We start from the raw sequence: 22,686 nt of genomic DNA, 5'->3' as shown, positions 1-22,686 counted from the left end.
ATAGATAACTGATGAGTCCAAAGACAACTAGACAACTGCAATAAAATGTTTGTGTATATTCTGTACCTTAAATTTAAAATATAATCATAGAAATGATGTTCCACAATTTGAGTTACCATTCATGTGTCATTGTGTGTATGAGTCTCTCTGTGTGCGCGTGCGTGTGTGTGCGTGTGTGCACATGCTATTTGAGGGCAATTGCCACTGGCTTCTGGGAAATCTGGTGTGGTGGAATGGCCAGTGCTAGATATTGAAGGTTTGGATTCAAATCCCACCACCGTCATAATGATAATTGGGTGATCTTGAGCCCATCTTCAGGCCTAATGTACCTCAGAGGGTGGTGGGGATAAAATCAGAGGGACCCTATGTATGCCACTTTAACCTCCTGAATTTCCAAAAAAAGTAGAAAATAGATCCTAGTTCCTGCCATTTATTTCCAAATTTCTTTATTGATTCACTGATTTGTTTTTCCGGGCTTCTCAGCACAAACTGGGGTCTTTTTCAAGCAGTTGAATGTTTGAACAGCAGGAACAGAGAGAACAGAATGATAATGGTTAAGGTTCAGCTAGCAGAAACTGGGCAATAAACTTTCAGCCACTTGCACTTAGCTGGCAGTTCCTTCTCTGGTTCTGCAAAGATAAATTCAAAATAAAGGGAAACCAAAACCCTTCCCTGCCCTTAGGTGAAAGAGAGGAGAACTCCACACACAGTACTACTGAGACGGCCCCTGGAGACAGAATGGAAAGAATTTTCTGCAAAAATAAACAGGAACACCCGGAGCCCATCCAGGCAAAAGTGCACGGTAAGGGAGGGGAAGGGCTGCTCGGCAGGATCCAAGGTGAAGAGCGCTTTTGCACCACCGCACAGCTAGTTTCTCTGACCTGGACCTGACTGGTTCTTTTGAAGGCTTGCATTTTTTCCCCCTCTGATCTATTCCCTACAAAAGGAATTTCCTTCTGGGCTCAGTGCAACTTAAATTCCTCAGGCGCGCGTGTGTGTTTGGTTCAGAATGGGGTGGTTGCAGTCAGATCGCTGTTAGCTCAAGGGTGCAGTTAAGAACAAATCCAAGCAGTAAAAACTTCCAAGCATAGAAACCTGGAAAAGTTCATTTTTGTTTGGTTCATTATGTCAATATCTCCACATTTAAATGAGTGCAGGAAGACAAGAACACTTTTAATTATATGCGGAGAGGTACCATCCTGTGGAATTGGTTAAGAGTGAGGTATTAACCCCAGGTTAAGAATAAGGATCTAAGGCAGTTTATTAGTGGAGAAAGTGTCCTGTCCTTTTTATAGAAGTTTAATGGGATGCTATCTATCTCCATGCCAGGAAAAGTTTCTCCTACCCACTTCTATACCTGCCTCACTGAAAGGAACAGAATATTTTTCTCCAGGCCTGCTTCAGTTAAAAAGTATCACTGTGCCATACTAGGCATGTCTGCTCAAAAGTAAGCTCCCCTAAATTCAGTGGGGATTAGTCCCAAGTAAATATGCACAGGAGTGAAGCTTTAATCTTTGTATTTGTGACCAGAAACATTCGTTCATACATGCAATATTGTTGCTTTATATTTCCATGGGAAGTTAAAACTTTTGTTAAAAATTCTCTGTGCAGGAGAGTGTTTTTGTATTGCTTTTTAATTTTCTCAATTTTAAAAAATGAAACTGTCATTGTGAGCTCAAACAGATTCCAGGTTTTGTGAGTCACTCCCTCCATGGAGCTTTGACCCATGGAGGTTTAATAAAAAATAACCCCATATAGAAAGAGGGTCCATGGTTGCTTATCTCCGTCTTCCCTGCTTTTCTCTCAGCTCAAAACTACCCGCCCTAAACATTGCTTTCTCTTTCTTGCTCGCTCTCTCTTGCTCACTCTCATACAAACACAAACACACACTCACTTACACACACATTTCATAGAAAAGATATATTGTAAGCAGGCTTGCCAACTGCCTGGAGAAAAACAAGTCCGGGAGTCCAACAGGCCGAAAGAAACCACAGCAAATCAAGCAGATTCTTAACAAGACAGATAAAAAAATAATTCTAAGAGAGCTTAACTGACCCCCACAGCCTTCCATCAAGTAAGTGGACAGATTCATGGTTTTACGGGGGCAATTCAGCTTAATTGCGCGTGGCTGCCCAAGCGAGCTGAGAGGGGCAGAGACGGGAGAGGAATTTTAAAGAAACTCTCTCAGCAATTGCTGGAATGCTATAAATCTTTGAATATAATTAACCAAAACAAAGCTTTTTACCACTTTCTGAAATGGCTTCTTGGGAAGAAGAGGTACTGGCTAATTTGCAAGAAATGTCTAAAATAATGACTGAGTTACTAATTAAAGCAGATGGGATATTTTGAGTGGAAAAGGATAAAAGGATTACAAGAAATCACAATCCAGAAAAAAATTCTGGAGGGACAGACTTAACTGAAAGAAAAATGGAGCCAAATGAGGGGGGAAACAGTCTGCGACACACTTTGCAAAATGGACGATCTGATCAGGATGTACCCTTCAAGGCACAAAACTTTAGTAAAGAAAAGGCAGGGCCATGAAACAGACCTGCACGGAGAGAAGCAGGCATCCCGACACAGAAAGGGGAGAAAAGAATGCAGTGGATCTTAAAACAAAGTCCTGTTCCTTTAATAAAGCTTAAGAGGCTGTTATTTAGCAGGCGGTGTTATTACCTGCACGCCAAGGAAAGCTTCAACTACCCCTTTCCCCACAACAACAGCAGCAACTTGGTTTATATACCACATGTCCAGACAGATCAGTGCCCCATTCAGAGCAGTGAACAAGTTCAGTGCTGTTATTATAATCCGCACAATACAGCTGGGGAGCTGGGGCTGAGAACATACTTCCAAAGCCACCTACCGAGCTCAGGGCAGTAGTGGGATTCAAACCAGCAACATGCTGATTCACAGCCCAACCACTTAACCACTACGCTACAGCAGAGGTTCTGTGAAAGGGACAGGACATTTTTCTCCAGGCTTTTAACAACGCTAATTGGGAACTTCAGACTTGGGTATATCAACTTGGAAGTATGCTCATGTAGATGGACCATTGGTCTATCAGGACTCTACTTATATTCCTATGCTCTAATTACATTAATGTAATGCTTTCATGTAAATAAGTTTGTGAATATTAATATCAGGGTTTTGAATATTGGTTACTATGGGTTGAAATGCAGGTCTCTGAAGGAAGAAGGAGCTGGAGGGGTGCTGGATGGATAAATGCTGTGTCTGGATGGTAGCTGTACCCTCCAGGGCAGAGTAAACTGTAATGTTTAGTCAGAGCGCTGAGAAAAAGTGTTCATTATGTCAAGTTCAGTGAATTTGTATGGTGCCTGAATTCTAAGTCAGGCAAACTGAGTGTGAGCTTTAGGGTTCCCAGGTGCCCATAGTTGACAGGCAAACTCCCAGGGATTTGCCCCCTCGTCCACCAATTGCCCAGTCCGCCAGCAGCACTTTGCACGCACACAATGAAGAGACATCCAGTAAGTGTCAGTCCACTTCCGCCAGGAGGGTAAGGAGATCTAGCAACTCTACTGAAGAGATGTAAGGCAAAAGCCTTTGGTGGCAGTGAAAACCTTTTGGGAATACTGAGGAAGTCTGAGAGGTAGTAATATATTACACAGGTCACACAAAGGGGGCAAAATGCTACAAGCACTGTTAGGATTCAAACCCCCAAGGGAAGGTGTTCTGGAGGGGAAATGCCTGGGTAAAGTGAGAACACCCAAACCTCTGTGTGTGTGGAGAAAAAAGGAGTGCTGGTTGTTGTGACCAGAGCCCTCCTGAGGTAAAAGCTGAAGGTAACATAAGGAGATGCTGTAATAAAGGTCCAAGGCAAGCTTTAAAACACAAAACATTACATTTACATACAAGGCAAGTGCCAGTAGAATTATTATGCTTTTTTTCTTTATTTTAAAAAAAATAGCCAGGAAGCAATGCGGGGGGGGGGGGGGAGGGGAGCTGCTTTGCTAGGAAATCAAATTTAAAGGCCCCTTGGATTAATAAAGCTAATTTCACAATTCTTTTCGATCTTGGCCTACACTTCATGCTTTCCATTACAAGCAATAGATTGGTGATATTGCTGACATAAATTCTGACACGTTTGACGTTTCATTACATTGTGTAGCTTTTATATTGACATTATTAGCAGAATTTAACTCACTGGGGATTTATATAAAAGTAAGTGCCACTGGGAGACTTTTACAGTGTGATCCGAAACAAATTTAAGCTCATTGACTTCAGTGGACTTAGAAGGGGCTAACTCAGCTTAGGATCACACTTTTAATATCTAATTAGCCTTTTGGTTTAGGAAGCCTTATTTCCCACTAGTAATTATAACCAATGGGTTGACTGTTTTTCCCGCAATGATAAGCAAAGATAAGAATTATCTTTGCAGGAACCCTTATACCCTTCTGTCTTTGCAGGAGTTCAATTGTCTACAAACCAGATCACTACTCATTACTCTTTGGTGTATCTCAACTAGACATGGGCACGAACGGGGAAAAAAACCCGAACACCCTGTTCATCGTTTGGTGCCATCCACGAACAATGAACAATGAACATGGATGAACATGGACTGTTCCGGACATGTTTGTTGTTCGTTGTTCATGGAGGCTAGAACCACCCCCTCCCACTTAGCCCCCCCCCTCAAAACCACTTACCTGGCCCTTAAAAGATCCCTTTAAACTATCAGCTGGCAGGTGGCCGGGGGGATTCCCCCCTGCTGCCTGCCAGCTGACAGTTTAAAGGGCCCTTTCCTGCCATGTGCAAGGAGCAGGGCCCTTTAAACATCCCACAAACTGACCTTCCCAATGTTCAATACCCACCAAATTTGCAGGGGACATAGTCCTCACTGTCCTCTGAAGACCCCCCCCCCAAGTTTCAGAGAGATTGTACCCCGGGAAAGGCATGATCCATGGGTCTCCCCGTTGGCTATCATTTTCTCTTCACAGTGGCAAAAATGGGACTCTCTGCTGGAAGTACTTTGAAGGGTTAAAGCCACAAGGAAAGCCAGAAGAAGTTCAGACAGAGTTCAGTCCCTCCCTGCCTCCGGTTGCCAAGGGGATTGATTGCAGCAGGCCCCGGACTGTCTGGCTTGCTGAATGGCTGCCCAAGGCAATGAACAAGGCTTTTAACGACCACCTGTTCATTTAGGATGGGGCCTCACAAATAGCTTGCTCGCAAACAGCAGATTGGGCTGTTCGTGAGTTTTTTCTGTTCGTCTTGCTGTTCATGCCCATGTCTAATCTTGACTTCTTTAAACTTTTCTCAATATTGTTTATAGATAATCAATAATAATTTAAGCATTATGGTTTATTTACCATGATGCATCATGCAATGCAGAGTTTTAAGAATGGGAAAGGGAGAAACTGTAAAAATGACACCACTATACAAGGGGGTTTATGAAGGGGTCCTTAACTAGAGCACAGAATTGTTATTATTTTAATCCCATTTTTCAACTCAACCTGGCTCCTAAAATGGTTCACAGGAATTAAAAATGAAACCTACTTATCTGTCTTAATGGAATGTAAACATTCCATAGGGAAGGAATCCTCGGTTGACCTGTGGAGGAGTTCTTTGCAGATTCTTGTCCTTCCTCTCTAATGGCTCTATTGCTGGTGGTTGGAAGCAGGATGGATAGACTTAAATCAGCTGGATCCCAGCATGACTTGGTGTGAGGCTACAGGGAAGGGGATTTATAGCTGAGCTAGATCCAGGCACCATGGAGGGGTCCAGTGCAGAGGGACCTGTTTGGCTACAAACCACTGGTTGCTGTGACTGAATTCTAGGGTATCCTTGAGGAGTTATCAATGTCTCAGCAATGATCCAACCACCGGGCCAAATATGAGTCTTATCCCTTCCCATCTTTCCCTGGATTGCAAGTTCTTCTCTCTCATGCCTTTACTGCTTCAGGATCTGGCCTAGAAGTTGGTCTTTCTCCAATGCTCAGCTCACTCATTGACTTAGAGGGATTCTTTAGCATCTTCTTAATTGCAGATAATTCCCAAATCTGCATCCAAGTTAAGTACGTAAGAAGAATTCTGCTGGATCAGATGTGAGGTCCACTTAGATCAGCGTTGTGCCCTATTTTCTACACCAGCCAGCTAAATGCTTCCATGAGCCCACAAGAAGGTCAAAGAGAGCAACCCTACCATCCAGAAACTGCTTCTGTGGTACACTGCCTCGAAACCTGGAGGTTTTTTTAGCTGAGCCTGATGGCTATTGATAGAACTATCCTCCACAAATTTATCTAGTCTCCTGTTTAAGCCACCCAAGCCAGCAGTCATCTTTGGGCAGCAAATACCATAAATTCTGTATGTGTCCTGTGATATGATGTTTTCTTTTGGATCTATCAACAACTGATTTTATTGAGTGACCTCAACCTCGGGAGAGGATGAGGAAATCTCTCTCCACTTTTTGTCATGCCTTACATGATTTTATAAACTCCTATTATGTCTTTCCTTTAATCTGATTTTTTAAATGAAAATGCCCCAAACTCTTTAGCCTTTCTTCTTAGGGGAAGCTCTCCAGACCTTTGATTCTTTGGCTTGCCATTTTCCAGCTCCAAGGTATACTTTTTGGAGATGGGGCAGCCTAACATGGACTCCCTACGTACCCTTGAACAAGTCAATATCCTCTGTGATTCTTTATCTTGAAAAGGATAATTTCAGCAATCTTCCTTCGCAATGTAAAGTACAAAGATGATAAAGGACATTGCCAGTTGAACGTGTTCCATGATTTATAAGCAATCAGCTGAGCAAGGGTCACTTGTTAAGGAGGTGGCCCAGATGATCTGGGGAAATATTACCAGTTTAGCCATGTAGGTGTAACTTATAGAGAGCTGGCTTGGTGTTCGTGGGTAGAGTGTCAGACTAGAATCTGGGAGGCCCAGGTTTGAATCCCCACTCTGCCATGGAAGCTTGCTGGGTGAGCTTTGTCCAGGCATACTTTCTCAGCCTAACCTACCTCACAGGGTTGTTGTGAGGATAAAATCAAGGAGAGGAAAACAATGTAAGTCGTGTTGAGTCTTCATTGGAAAGAAAGGTGGGGCATAGCTAAAGCAAATAGATAACATAAATTAAAAATTCCTCTCTGTACTATATCCCTTGTCTCATTTCATCTTTTTTTCTATGTAGGTCTCACGATCCACAGCATAACTTTTGGTAAATTAACCCCCCTCCCTTTTTCACCAGTGAAAAAACAGGTTGAGTATACTCCACTGTCTAATTCTGCTCCTGTTCAAACTTACAATCTTCATTAAGAACAGTGGTGATCTTAGAGGGAAACTGTAATGATTTTAAGTGTGTGTGTGTGTGTCTCTTTAAATGCTTAGTGTGGCACAGATGAAGAGCAGAAGTGAAAGAGAGAGATGAGTGAGTAATATGATTGGCTGATGACTGAGGGCCAAGCTACACATGACGAATGACACTTGAACAGCAAGTGTATTTCTCCCTGTTCACTTGCCCTCCACTCAATCCACTTGCCGTTCAATTGTCATTCGTCATGTGTAGCTTGGCCCTGAGAATGTGAGTGGAGTGAACTGCTGTTTTTAGTTACTGAGTGAAGAGAAGATTCATTCAGCTTTCTGGTTTAATAACATTAATAATAACATTCGATTTATATACTGCCCTTCAGGACAACTTAATGCCCACTCAGAGTGGTTTACAAAGTATGTCAATATTATCCCTACAACAAAACACCCTGTGAGGTGGGTGGCGCTGAGATTGCTCCAGAGAACTGTGAATAGCCCAAGGCCACCCAGCTGGCTTCAACTGGAGGAGTGGGGAATCAAACTCGGCTCTCCCGATTAGAGTCCCGCACTCTTAACCACTACACCAAACTGGCTTTTAACCACTACACCAAACTTTAGACAAGCAAGCTGTGTGCAGCCTGAACTCTATGTGTCTGAGAGTAACATTCATTCTGTTTGAAGTAGACAGACTGTATGTGCCTGAGAAAGTCTATATATATTTAAGTGAGAGATTGGTCTAGCTGAAGCAGGCAAACTATGTGTGCGCATGCGACTGAGAGAGAAAGTTTATGTATATCTGTGTGACTGAGCCTATAAAGAGAAACTTTAAGAACTGAGAACTATCTTTGAAACCATTAAGCTTAAGTAATAGTGTGAAACTGATACGCTTCTTGTAAAAAGAAATGTTTATTTTCTTTTTTTCCATCCCAGAGTATGTACTATTCCTATATCCCATTCCTTTCCTCAGAGCCACATAGTCCCACAAAGGAGCATAATGCTTGAGCATGTTATTAAAGGGGAAATTTAAATAAAATATTTTGGGATATAATTCCTGGTGACAGCAATCTACCCAGAGGGTGAAGGAAGAGGGTCAAAGGGAAAATCTAACGGAGAAATAAAAAGGATCGTAACAGTAACCATATCCAATTGAGGGCCAGGCTTTTGCTCCTTGAAAATCTGTGCAAAGAGGGGGTACTTTGTCAGAGGTTGCTTGTCATAATAAAACATGGCACCATCCCTATTTTTCTTCCATGCAATAATTCCAAGCACAGGATGAGTGACTGGGAAGTTGTAAGTCACAACTGAGGTGCAGCTGTAAGAAGGGCATCACCACAGCTTTCATCTTTTCAAAAGAAGGAGTGCAAGGGTCAAACCATATTTGATTGTAGAGCTCTGGAACTCTTGATCTGAAATGTGTGTTAAAAAGTAGGTGTGATGGAGCAATATGGATCAGAACCATAATTACTGGGAAGAAAGGTTTAATTTAATTCGTGTTTCATGAAATGTGTTTCGTGGGGCTGCAGTTTTCACAAAATTCATGACTTTTGGGCCAATTTGTTCAATTCGTGAATGATTCATGGTGCCAGACAGGCTGGTGTTGATCCATTGATTTCCTAGGCAACATAGGCCCCGAATGTCTGCAGACCTTTTGTTGCCATTGGAAACCCCAATCTTAGCCCACATAACCTTGATAGGCAGCTCTCCCTGCCAACTGGAGAGCTTCCATTCTGCCCTATACAGCAAGGAGCAGGGGGGTTAATCCCTAGGCAACTGAGGAGATGGGCCTTCTGTAGCCATGGAAACACCAATCTCATCTCTCCAAACCCTGTTAGGCAGGTCTGTCTGCCAACCAGAGACCTTCTGTTCTGCTCTACGTGAGCATTTCTTATATAAGGCACAGCTCTCTGCCTCGTGCTTTTCAGTTCTAGTAGCCAGAGGGAGTGGGAGGACCTGTTGCTGGGATTTGGAGTGAAAGAGTGGAATTGGGAGCGTTTGGCTGGATTTGCTGTTGCTTTAAAAGAGACTGAAAAGCCTCTTTCTTATTTTCAGCTCTTGGCCTTGCTGGGAAGGTCGTTGGGTGAGGGTGCCTTTTTTCCTCCACCCACCCAACCCCAGTCTCAGGGCATTGCCTAGCTCTGGGGCCTAACACTAAACTTATTGTTAAGCATATGTCCTTTTCAAAGAGCAGACCATTCTCTAGATGGAAAAGGAGCTGTAATCAATCTTCAACAACAGCCTACGGGTATTATGCCAGCTGATTTTCAATTCCCGTTTCACACAGCAAACTTCTTCACGGGCATGATTGTACAAATGGTCTCTCACAAGCCTTAATCATAACTCCCAGTTGGTAAGATCCGATGGAGCAATGCCATGACCCGTAGGCTGTTGTTGAAGATTGATTACAGCTCCTTTTCCATCTGGAGAATGGTCTGCTCTTTGAAAAGGACATATGGAAAACAATAAGTGTTTCTCTCACCAGTTGGACTGTTTATAATTTGAATGACTTGTTCTTGTTCATTGACTGAATTGACTGAATATGTATTGTTGTTTATGACCTTGTATATTTTGTATAATTCACATGTTGCACTTTGCACTTTAAAAATTTCTAACAATTTCTAAAAGCCTGAAATATACATAAAAATTTATATAAGTATTTAGATAATTATACTGCCTCCTTGTGGTAGTTGGTGTGTTTGCTGGCTCTGGGGCATAGCTTAACTGAGACCTACCTTTTTTCCTTTAATTTTCTTTGCTTATATTCTCATTTAGAGCATTTGCTCTTCCTGGCTTGTTAGGTGAGGTTGGGTGGAGAAGAGCCTGCTGAAGTCTCCCTGCGAGTTTGGCATCTCTGGGTATGAAGGGGGCCATTGAAGTGCCCTGGGTTCTGACGAATCACGAAACTAACAAATCATTTCGCAAAGCGGGACCATTTTGTGAAAGTTCATGATTCGAGATTCGTGGAATGCGACAAAACACAAAACGCTCATTTCGTTTTTTCCCATTTTGTGCCCATCTCTACTCAGTGGTAGAACATCTGCTTTTGCACGCAAAAGGTCCCAGGTTCAATCCCCGACATCAGATTGTATGTGATGTAAAAGACTTTGACCTGAGGCCCTGGAGAGCTGCTGCTGCTCAGTGTCAAGAAGACTGACCTGGCAAACAAGACTGGTCTGAATCAGTTTAAAGTGGCGGCCTCTATTACTCCTCTATTCCTGTTATTAATCTTCGCCATCCATTGAGATAGCCTTCCTCAGGCAGGTGTCTAGCCAGGATGGAGACAGGTCCAGCAAACAAGCACTAAGTCTCAAACCTCTCAGCATCCCATCCATATCAGGCCGCACTCACTTTCATGGTGTCCATAGAAACCTGACTAATGGAAGGCTCAGGAGGAACATTCAGAATGCATGTGATCAACGTGGAATCAAAGCCAGATCAGATACGATTCATTCCTGTTATTCTATTACTCCTGGCCATTTTTAATGACCCACGCTCTTTGTGGTTTTGTAGGTTAAAAATCAGCATCTTGAGTGCTACTGGCTGCTAATATTAGGGCCCAGTCATGAAATACCCCCAGCAACCCAACGGGTTGCTGCCTGCTGTTTTTTCTGGAGGGCTGATGTTGGTTCTGAGCGTTTCCTAGTCAGACAGTCAAAGGTGATTTTGCCTGAATGCCTTGCATAGTTAACATTTCACGTAAGGACCATTCACCTTTTAGTGGAGGCTGGGAAGAAAAGCCAACAGAAGACTCTAGGAGACTTTTGCGGCAGGAATTGTTGCAGTTGTAAAATAGACGCTTCGGTTTCTTTGCAGGAAAAGAGCAAGGCCGTTTCCACACTACTCACCTTCATCCAGAACGCTGTGGAACGTCGCGAAAAAAATGCGGAAGATAGCATCTTCTTGCACGAGTTTTGCGCGACATCGCGCAAAACTCGCGCGAGAAGACGCTATCTTCCGCGTTTTTTTTGTGACGTTCCGCAGCGTTCTGGATGAAGGTGAGTAGAAATGGCCCCTGAGTCCAACAGGCACCTATAAGATTAACAAAATTTGGGGAAGAGTGTGAGCTTTCGTGAGTCACAGTTCACTTCTTCAGATACAACTACAATTGTGAGTCCAGGAAATTTTTAGCTCCAAAGTATGACTAAAAGTGTCATGGCACAGCTATAGGGAGATTCCCTAGAAACCCATTTTTTGGTTTTCCCCAATAAAACCAAAGTTGCATCCAATAAGGCAGGGCAAATGGCAAACAAAATATAAGTTTATTAAAGCAAATCCCCAAATAAACGAATGCACTTCAATTGATTCTGACAATGCATGTCTCACATGACATTTCCACTGTCTTTTATACCTTCTTACAAACAAACAACAAAAAGCAAGATTATCTGATTTCAACTAAAGGACTGCAGAACATATATTTTTCAAGCAGTAAGTCAATCAAGTATAAAAAAGTCACTACAACTTGCAAAGTGTTCCTTTTGACACTCTTCTGATACTCAATGTTATCTTTTGTGTACCAAGAGGGGCACATTGTGGAGACACATGGGGGGGTACAGGCACCTCAAAATTTGGACTTCTGCTTACTGCTTTTAATGCCTTGCAAATTTCACTGCTGTTTTACATTTTGTTGGGTGACCCGTTTGTGGCTACTTGAATAAAAAGGTCTTTGGATCTGAGCAGGGCTTTTTTTCTGGGAAAAGAGGTGGTGGAACTCAGTGGTGGAACTCAAAACCACACAATGACATCACTTTGGGTCAGCTGGAACAAGGGGAATTTTTTAAAGTTTAAATTGCCCTCGGAGAAAATGGTCACATGACCGGTGGCCCCGCCCCCTGATCTCCAGACAGAGAGGAGTTTAGATTGCCCTCTGTGCTGCTGTGCGGAGGGCAATCTACACTCCCCTCTGTCTGGAGCTCAGGGACTGGAGACACCAGCCATGTGACCATTTTCAAGAGGTGCCGGAACTCCGTTCCAACGCGTTCCTGCTGAAAAAAAGCCCTGGATCTGACAGAGCCTGAATATTCTAATGTACCTTTTTTCTTTTGAAAGGTGAGATCCCAAGCTGGATGGAGGGAGTTCTTCTTCGCAATGGTCCAGGCATGCATAAAATTGGAGAATGTGAATATAATCACTGGTTCGATGGCATGGCTTTGTTGCACAGTTTCACGATAAAAAACGGTAGGTTTGTTTATCAGTGCCAAAGGGGTATATGTGTTAGTCTGTTGTAGCAAAACAGAACAGAAATTCTGAAATTTACAGTGGAGGTAGGGAGGCTTTACTGCCCACAAAAACAGTTTTATGGATATCTAATTTGGGACACAACACAAACAACCACACTGAAAAGGCTCCAGGTCATTAATGAAGAGGTTTGTTAACTCCAGGTGGGAAATTCCTGGAGACTTGGACAGTGGAGCCTGGAGAGGGTGGGGATTGGGGAGGGGAGGTATAATGCCGTACAGTCCTCCCTCCAAAGCAGCCATTTTCTCCAGGGGTGCTGATCTCTATGGCCTGGAGATCACTTGTAATTCCAGGAGGTCTCCAGCCACCACCTGGAGATTGAAGTCAAGAATAATAGGTAGCCAGAGGGCAAATGAAGTATTCAACAACACTCTTGTTCAAGAATTCATGAATCTCTTATTAAGACTGGTAGGTCTAATAACACATGCAATTAATACATATGCAGTTCATACATCACTATATGTGAATTGCTTGTTGATATCACAAGAATAATACATATGCTTATAACAGAGTCCCCGCCTGAGGACCCGGGAGTGTACAGGCAGATGAAAATCAACCAGGTAAGTTTTAAAGTTGTTATTGGAGAATTTCAAAAGTAAATGTTCCTTTTTCTTCCGTTTTCTCTCTCTGTAGGCAAAGAAGAATCCGAGGTGTAGATATTGTTCTGTATTGGTGTTTGCCATCTACACCTTGGATTCTTCTTTGCCTACAGAGAGAGAAAATGGAAGAAAAAGGAACATTTACTTTTGAAATTCTCCAATAACAACTTTAAAACTTACCTGGTTGATTTTCATCTGCCTGTACACTCCCAGGTCCTCAGGCGGGGACTCTGTTATAAGCATATGTATTATTCTTGTGATATCAACAAGCAATTCACATATAGTGGTGTATGAACTGCATATGTATTAATTGCATGTGTTATTAGACCTACCAGTCAATAAGAGATTCATGAATTCTTGAACAAGAGTGTTGTTGAATACTTCATTTGCCCTCTGGCTACCTATTATTCTTGACTTCAGTCCTTACTGAGGGCAGCCAAGGTTTTTTTTTACCACCTGGAGATTGGCAACCCTATGGCAGTTCCATGCTGTATAAGTCTAGCAAAGGCTGTTAGCCAGATCAGCTAAATGGAACTGCGATCATCAAAGGCAGCATGCCTCTACTTACCCACATGATGGAGACAGACAACAGGAGATGGCTATCTTCTTCTCAGCCTGCCCATAAATTTCAAGGAGGCATTGGAGTGCAGTGCCCTCTTTTGGGGACAAAATGCAGGATTATGTAGACCTACAATACAATAGAGCAAAGCAGTTTTTTAAATGTAATCTGGGTTGCAATAAGAACACTGACCTTGGGGAGTAATCCCAACTGAATAAAATGGCACTTGCTTTTGAGTAGCCCAGCTTTAGGCTTACTTCCTTTCGCTGCAAGTATGATCATACTAGGTAATTTCTGCATCATTTAACATGTCGTATTAATGCCCGTGCTTTGTTTCAGCCTCATTTCAGCTCTGCTCTCAGATTTCTGCAGTCCAAACCTTATTGCTTAGTTTATTAGATGCTCATTCTGTTGATTGTATTTGACTTAGATTATGTAATCCACTTTGAGTTTCAGTGAGAAAGGCAGACTATAAATGATGCAAATAAAATAATTGCCAAGCCTTTGGGATTGCTGTAAATAACCTACAGCCTCGTTTCCCTAAACTCACATGTATGCATGGAGGGGAGAGACTGCCTATGATGGCAGAAATGTTCTGCATGTGCTCAGAAGTCCTGTGTTCGCTAGATTACATATTCGAGGTCTGAGGCTTGATACTGAAACTAGTGCTGCGGTGGGATGATGAGACTTTAAACCTAGAGGTATTAAAAATGAATCAATAGCTTTTCATCTTGTACATCGCTTACTTGCAGGTTTGATTTATTTACGTATTTAGAATATTTTCTGCCCCCTTTTCTTCCAAAGTGGTGATACACATGACTTTAAAATCTTGTGTGTCTTTCTCATCATGATGACTGTGAGCGGAACTACAAGTGACAAAAGGCACAGGTTGGACACTTGTCAGCTTCCCTCAAGTTTTGATGGGAAATGTAGGCAGCTTGGCGGAATGTTGGACAAGTGACAGTTGAAAAGTCCATTGGACAGCAGTCGGAGAGCCAAGCTGCAAGACTAGGATGCCTACATTTCCCATCAAAACTTGAGGGAAGCTGACAAGTGTCCAACCTGTGCCTTTTGTCACTTGTAGTTCCGCTCTGTGTTGAGTTCTTCTTAATTCTCTTCCACCAGCAGGCCTGTTCAGGCAGTCAGTAATCCTACAGAGCCCTACAAAAGCATGTTTGTACTGGCAATGTCTTGTACTCCTGCTTCAGACAATGAAGCTAAGCCTCTTTACGGAGGCTTGATGTGGCGCCAGAGGAACGCCACACAGCCATGACTGATAGCCACCTAGGTATATAAAACGCAACCAAAATATAAGTATAGGATTCCCTGTTGCAAGGTGGGGTGATTGTCACTAGCCTGACATCATGATGAGCTGATGAGGTTTTTGGTCTGATCCAGCAAGGCCATTTATAGATTTTAGTATTCTAAAAAGTCTTGCTCACCAGGCTAATGCCAAGTGAGGCTGTGGCTCAAGGGTAGAACCTATGCTTTGTATGCAGAAGGTCCAAGGTTCAATTCCTGGTGAGCCCAATTAAAATGATCAGGGAATAAAGTTCGAGAGCCACTGCCAGTCAGAATAGACAAAATGGGCCTTGGTAGACCAGTGGCAAGGCTGTTTTTTAAACGCCCCTGGCTTGGTAGCAGAACCTTGCATGCAAAAAGTCTCTTCTCCAGTTAAAAGGATCAGGTAGGAGGTGAAAGGCCTCCACCTGCAACCTTGGTGAGCTAGACAAGACTGACTTGCATAGACCAATGGTCTAACTCAATATAAGGCAGCTCTGTGTGTTCAAGGTGCTATGTAGACAGAAGTCAGGGGTCATGCTGAAGGCTGATCTCAGAATGGTAGCAACACTCTCTCCTGGCACACTGCTTCTCAATATTTGCATCGACACAATAGTCTGTAAGGGTACCTACGTACCATCTTTATAATACCCAGGACTTTGTGCATACGAGTTTGCCATGTGATGATTCCAGCATCAAATGATGCCCTCCACGTGCAAAGAAGCCATCGTGGCTATGACACTACAGATGGAATTTCCACATCATCCAACATTCCCGTGGACAAACAGAGTCAGGTTAACAGCAGCTGACCATCTAGCATTAAGATGAAACTGCTCCGAGTGGGCATTAAGTTGTCCTGAAGGGCGGTATATAAATCGAATGCTGGTTGTTGTTGTTGATGTTGTTGTTACAGATCAAACCAAAAGCCAATTTTATCCAACACCATGTTTCCCATGGTGGCCCATTAGATCAGTTCCTCTTGGGAAATCCACAAGAAAGAGTATGCAGACAACAGTGGTACAAACAGCCCGCCCCTCCCCGTCCCGTGCTCCCCATCCCACAAACAATGCTAATAAACAGGGATATACGGTAACATCCTCCATGAATTTGTGCCATGTAAGCCTAACAGCCATCTCTATATCCTCCAGCAAGGAGTTCCAACGGTTAATTAGACATTGTGCTCAGAAGTTTTTTCTTTTGCCTGTCCTAAATCTATTGCCCATTAACTTCATTGAGCTGCTCCTGAGAAAAAATTCTCGCCATCCACATTCTTTACATCACCATTCATAATTATATAAACTCTTACCAAGCTCACCTAATCATTTTTAGAAACAAAAAAATTGCTTTATAGTCTGCATTTATAGAGAAGTCTTACCATCATCAGACAGTGAACATATTTTCTTATTTAGTACATTTTATCCTACTCTTCTCAAGGAGCATTCAATTGGTCTTCCCTCTTCCATTTTATACTCACAACAACCCTGTAAGGTAGGTTAGACTGAGAACCTCAGCCTTAAAACCACCTGGGTCTCCTACGCATAGTCCAACATTCTAACCCCTACACCAAGCTGGCTGCTACATATGTGAGCCAGTCAAACAAAATGTTGATATTTATTTAGATATTAATACTGGTTTTCTACCCAAAGCAGCTTACAATGTTGTTCTTCCTGCCTCCCTTTTATTCTTACAACAACATCCCTGTGAGGTGGACAAAACTTCCATGTCAGAATAGGGATCTGATCCCAGGTCTTCTAGATCCCAGCTTGACACTCTAACCAGTACTCCATGCTGGCATGGTTTGTGCGAACATGCGTGAGTGAACCAGCCGAACACAATGCTACAAGGAAGCACAATGCCCCGTTTTTGTCCAAACATCAGACAAACATAATGGTTCATGTGTCCCCTCTTATGTAGTGGCCAATGAGAGGTCAGTATATTATGAGAGGCCTTCACGAGTCTCACGGTTGGAGACTTTAGTAAAGCAGGCAGCCACAACAATTTATTTTTCATTGAGACACTGTGTCATTCTGCAGGATTTCTATCTCTCTGCCAAAGCTGAGCACAAAACCGGGCCACTGTGGCTTGGAAGCTGGTGAAACAGGTTTCGTGTAAGTGTGTTCATTAGAATGACTAGCAGTCAGGAGGTGGTAGTACCTTGGCTTAGCTAGCAGCAAATACCTCATGCGCTCCTTAAGTCTTCCCATCCCACATCCCTTCTTATCTGAATTTTGTCATTCATCATAACACCTGAAAAGTTGTCACATATGCTTGTGGTTCAAGATGTTTTCCACACATGGCTCTTGTTGTTTGGACAGCTGATGTATGTTAGACGCAACCAATGTTTGTTTCACTTGGGATTTCACTCTTGGTGAGATTTTTAAAGGATTTTTTCTTTAGTGATAAGCTTTGTTTTATTGAGCATTTTTACAGAATGAAGTGAAATTTGTCTGCTTTTTGCATGTGGGCAGTAGGTTGAAAAGTGATTACTTACATGAAACTGTTAGGGATTTTTATTAAAACAGAAACTTTTCTCCTGCTTTGATTATATCAACCGCTTTCAAATATTTTTTAGATTGGCGAGCCATCTCTTATTCCATCCATTTTACATTTTCAACGTCCAGCTTTTTTTTCTTCCTTCCTCCTCTCTTTCCCTTTGCCCTTTATCCCTCACTGTTTCTACTCACTTTATTTTCTTTTTCTATTCACGGTCAAGGCAGTGGACCACCAACAATAAAAAATGCATATTAAAACTATTAAAGTAGAATTTCAGAATTCTACACTCTCTAGGAAATTTGAGGGAGTTTCTCGTGCAACCTTTATCGGGAACAGCCACATTCATAATATTTAGGCAAGGGATAGGCAACAGACAGACAGAGAGCCTACTCTGGCCCCTAGGAGTTTCCAGTGTAACTCTGGATAGAGTCCCTAATCCCATTTTCTTCTAACTCGTCCAGAATTCAATCTATGTCCTTGTTCCAGTATGAACAGCAACCAAGATTCTATAAGCCCTCCCCCCCCCGGGTTTGGTCAGAGACCCTCAACCTTGCTGAGCCTGTGGGCAGTTTTTGAATTTTGAAAAAGGTTACTGCACACCGTCACAAAATGGCTGCCATGAAGGGTAGGATAAATCATGAAATGGCTGCCATGGAGGAGCAAACCAAACATGCTGAGAGCCATGTCGTTCTATTGATGGGGGAAGGTGTTTTTGAATGGGTGCCCCCTCCAGACACAAATGTGATGCTTCCTGGCATCTTCCGAAGGAATTTCTGGAGCATTTTAGCTTTTTGCTTTGGAGAAGAAAGTAGGCCCCAGAAAACATCTCACTGGGCAAGATGGTGCCTTCTGCAATCTGAAGGTAAACAATCTGAAGGTAAGATGTGGAGGGTTAGGGTTGGGGAAATGAAGAGCTTGGGGAGGTGGTGTTTGGGGGAGGGAACTCAGTGGAGATGTAATGCCTCAAAGTCTACAATCCAAAGCTGTCTCTTCCTCCAGGGGAGCTAATTTCTGTGGTATGGAGATCAGTTATAATCTTGGAAGAACTCCAGACCCTACTTGGAAGTTGGTAACCTTAGGAAGGAAGAACTTGATTGTTATTCATGAGGGACAAGGGTGAGGACTCCATGGTGGCTCTTTTCTCCCCCCTCTCCAAAAGCAGTTTCCTTATCTCTCTCTCCAGTGCCGGCTTTGTTGGTAGGACTGGAATGAGAATTATGGACAGCTTGACCTCACCTGTGCAGGTGAGCCTTAAAGGGAAAGAGCCAGTACAATACTACAGCAGGAGCCTCCAGGCTGATTGATAGCGATCCTTGGAAGAGACAGCAGATCATTATTCTGGCAGCCCAGTACTGTCTTTCCCCATAGATCCCAGTCTTCTTCCCCTCACCCCCTCATTATTGCCAATCAAAGTATCATCATTCCCTGCCAATCGATGTATCATGATGAGGTCTGCCCCTTCCTCCCTTTTGTTATTGCACAGAAATTATTCTTCTTACCATTTCTGCCGGTGATATATATGAAGTGTCTGTCTGCTCAGTTGGACCATTGGTCTTTCAAGGTCAGTCTTGTCTATTCAGTCTGGCAACGTCTCTCCAGGGTCTCAGGCAAAGGAATTTCTACTTGATCCTTTTAATTGGAGATGCTAAGCAAGGACACCAAGGAGATGCTCTGCCACTGAACCCAATAGGTCCTCCCTTGATGTTGAATGGTGCATATCTATTATACTACATACATCCAAATCTATTTGTGTAAATATGTGTGTGTGCGGGGGAGGGAATCCTCATTTATGCTGCCCATGAATATGACACTTAGAAGATACCGAGCTTTTTTTTTTAAAACACAAATCAAAGGTCTCCATACGTAAACAGAAGGAAAAGAAATGACAGAAGAAGCCCCAGTGATGAGCCCCATGGCTTGATTTCCCCTTTGAGATGGATCAAGCATAATATTTGTGTAAACTCTCTGCCTGCAGCCAATAGCGGGAAGGCAGTGGAGCCAAGCTTTGCCTCCAAAATGACACATTCTCCCTCTCTTTAACTGCTTTTTTTCTCTTTTCTTCTCTTTTCCCCAGCTGAGCCGTGGAGCCGCTTTACACCATGGCTGTGCTGGGAAGTGCTGAGCAAAAGCGGGGGGAGGGATCTCTGTAGACTTTATGCTCATGGACAGACCCCATAGAGGAAAAGAGGGACGATGGGGTGGGGTGGCAGCATGGGCATAGCAATGATTTCACTGCCGTTATCAAACGCCAAATGACATCACCTATCCCATTGCATTTTTCACATCAGTGAACTAAGCTATTGAGTCTATTTTCTTCATGATCAGGTGAAGTTTTCTATCGAAGCAAATACCTCCGCAGCGACACTTACAACAGCAACATCGAAGCCAACAGAATTGTGGTGTCAGAATTAGGAACGATGGCCTATCCAGATCCATGCAAAAACATATTTACCAAGTAAGCAGCGCTGGCTTGTTCTTTACGAAATCTGCCCCCCCCCTCCAACGTCTCTTTTCTGCTTCCCTGTCAAAATGCTTTATGTGCCTTACTCATGCAATTTCCTTTTTGTCTTCCTTTCTTGGATTCTTTCTCTCTGACTGAATAGAAAAAAAGGGACTTGGGGGGATTTCTTGTCATCTGGGAGACCCATAAGACTCAGGGCCAAGCTACAAGTGATGAATGACATGTGAACGCAGGGGTCATTTCATAGAAAAAGAGCTAGAGGAACTCATTAGCATAACTCATTAGCATATGCCACACCCCTTGCCATCACTGGCAGTGTGTCATTAGCTTAACTGATTTGCATATGCCACACCCACTGGCATCACCTATGCTGGCTCTTTTAGACCCAATCCTGGCCATTCAGGGATGAAATTGGGCCCAAAATGGCCAAAAGGGGCTGAAAATGGCCAAAAAGGGGCCCAAAATGGTCAAGATCAGGCCGCTGCTGAGTGGGAGAGTGATCCACCACCTGTCAGAGGCCCAGTCTGGGCCGTTCTGGCCCCAATCCAGGCTGAAACGGACCCAAAATGGTCAAGAGTCAGGTGGGCGGGTCCACCTGACATGTGACCTCTTTGGGGAACTGCCGGAACTGCATTCCTGCTCATTCCTCCTCGAAATGAGCCCTGCTTGAACAGCAAGTGAACAGACTCACATGTATTCCTCCCTGTTCACTTGCGCTCCACTTGATCACATGTAAACAGGGAACAGGGAGGAATACATGTGAGTCTGTTCACTTGCCGTTCAAGTGTCATTTGTCACTTTTAGCTTGGCCCTCAGTCTGCTGTCACCACAGGGGAGGGGGCAAATTGCATTAGAAAAGTGGCGATTGGCAAAGGAGGCTTAACCTGTCCCTTTCCCCCTAAAAATCACCCTGCCAAAGTAACCGTTAGGTATGATTGCTGTGGGGAGACAAATACATTGTGAGCAACGGTCTCTCCCCACCCCTTACCACTACTAACAGCATGTGGAAGTGAGAGGAATTCTACTGGGGAAATGACGTGGGGGAGAAGATGGAAACCCCCTTCAGTGTCACAGCTATGCTTCAGTTTCTTACCCTGTTGTGGGCTATTCTGCTGGTTCTCCTCAGTAAGGGAAGAACTGGGGGAGGGGGGGGATCCTGAACAGACCTCGAAGGCAAGTCTCTCTCAAGAAACCATATCACCTCTCTTACTGTGGGAGGTACCACTGCCCTCCAATAAGCTAGGGGTCCAGTGCTCAGAACTACCTGTTGCCCCAGAGGACTTGTCTCAGTGGCCATCTTGAGGTCCAAGGGTTCTGGAAGTGTTCTCAGCACTGTTAGAACATCTACCTCCAACTCTTTAATTCTTAGCCAGCCAAAGAGGCAGGACTTGAATATACACCACCACCCCCTCTGTAGGACTCCTTAAGACTCGTGCTTAGCTTTCAGGCTTTACAGGAACAAAATGCTGAGCTCCCTGATTGCCTGTATGCAGCTGAAATATACTTGCCGCTCTTCCACTAGACTCTGGACACCTTACCTATCTGCTCCATGGACTTCAGCCTAGATCAGGACTCCTATCCCCCTACTTATTTTTAATCATAAAGAAAATACTGGACCAATCAGTCATGAAGCAGCCTTATAATGAATCAGACCATTAGTCCATCAAGGTCAGACTGCCAGTGGCTTCCCACATTGTCAGACATCAACTACCACCTGATCCTCCCGCCCCCCCCCCCTCGGCCCGGCCACCTCCACCTTTGGATTATGATTGCTTTAAATTCTAAATGATCTTTACAAAGATTGTTTCCTAACAACTATTTAACACAAGATAGAAATAAAATCAGCTTCTTTTAATTGGGGAGGCTGGAGACCAAACCTACAACTTTCTGAATATAAAGCAGATGCTGTACCTGTGAGCCATGGCCCCATTTGGAGCTATCTCATCTAATATGTAGTCAAGACCGGTCCCTTTTTATCTTTTTATGGGGGCTGGTGTGTTTTTAGGTGTTTAGAAATTATAGATATCAATCACTGCAAAAATCCAAGTATTCAGTAGCCTCTGGGGCCTAAGAAATTGGAGCTGGCAGTTGGCACCAAGTTTTCTGAAGAGGGTGGAAAGCAACTATCTACCCCCTAATGTGTGTAGCTGTTTGTAAGGCCCGGCCGCACATGTTCTCTGTTCTAACAACAGGGCCGTGTAATTTCTCCTGGATCTCATCCCAGTGAGATAAAAAGTAGCTTCGTGGCAGAGAACCACCTTATGATTGAACAGACCTCTGTTTACATATCAAAAGATGTGCCGATTTGTGGAATGTTGCGTGAAATACAGGTTTCCTATCTTCTATTTTCCTGCATAAGTTTTGAAAACGGATGACACTGCAGTTGTGGAATACACACCTCAGGGAGGCCAGCTAGACTGCTTCTTTACTTAGCTTTAGGCTGCAATTGAAAATGTTCCTGTTCTCCCAGGTCTTCGGCTCCTAGTCCTTTTCTGATTTTAAACAATACCATTCTCTTTCTCTCTCTCTTTTTTGCTTTGATGAAGAGATGTTCAGTCGTAGTCATCTTGAATCCAGCATTTTTAGGGCTTTTCACCCAAGACAGGAAGGCAATCACTGGCAGATGTGTTGACATATAGTACAAATCCATTAGGGCTGTCACCGAGAAACTGTAGCCAATTTATTGTATACGTTTTTAAGGCCACAATTCAGTGCACACCTCCTTGGGAGTAAATCCCATTGTATACAGTGAGGCCGATTCCAAACGGCTTACCTGAAGCCGGGACGTTGCGGAACATTGCGGAACACGCCA

At 43.4% G+C, this 22,686-nt stretch overlaps 1 protein-coding gene across 1 annotated transcript in view; it reads left to right on the top strand.

Annotated features, from left to right (window-relative positions):
* The first annotated feature begins 547 nt into the window (after window positions 1–547).
* The window catches only part of BCO1 (beta-carotene oxygenase 1), a 46,231-nt gene continuing 24,092 nt past the window's right edge, over window positions 548–22,686 (top strand). Inside the window, exons 1-3 of the mRNA XM_055000207.1 lie at window positions 548–802; window positions 12,293–12,421; window positions 19,739–19,868. Of these exons, the coding sequence (XP_054856182.1) occupies window positions 739–802; window positions 12,293–12,421; window positions 19,739–19,868 (323 nt within the window). The 5' untranslated portion in view covers window positions 548–738. The remainder of the gene's footprint in view (window positions 803–12,292; window positions 12,422–19,738; window positions 19,869–22,686) is intronic.

Source organism: Eublepharis macularius, chromosome 16 (assembly GCF_028583425.1).
Source record: "Eublepharis macularius isolate TG4126 chromosome 16, MPM_Emac_v1.0, whole genome shotgun sequence".
In the NCBI taxonomy this organism is placed as follows: Eukaryota; Metazoa; Chordata; class Lepidosauria; order Squamata; family Eublepharidae; genus Eublepharis; species Eublepharis macularius.
Note: the sequence above shows the minus strand (reverse complement) of the source record. Positions and strands in the feature narration are given on the sequence as shown.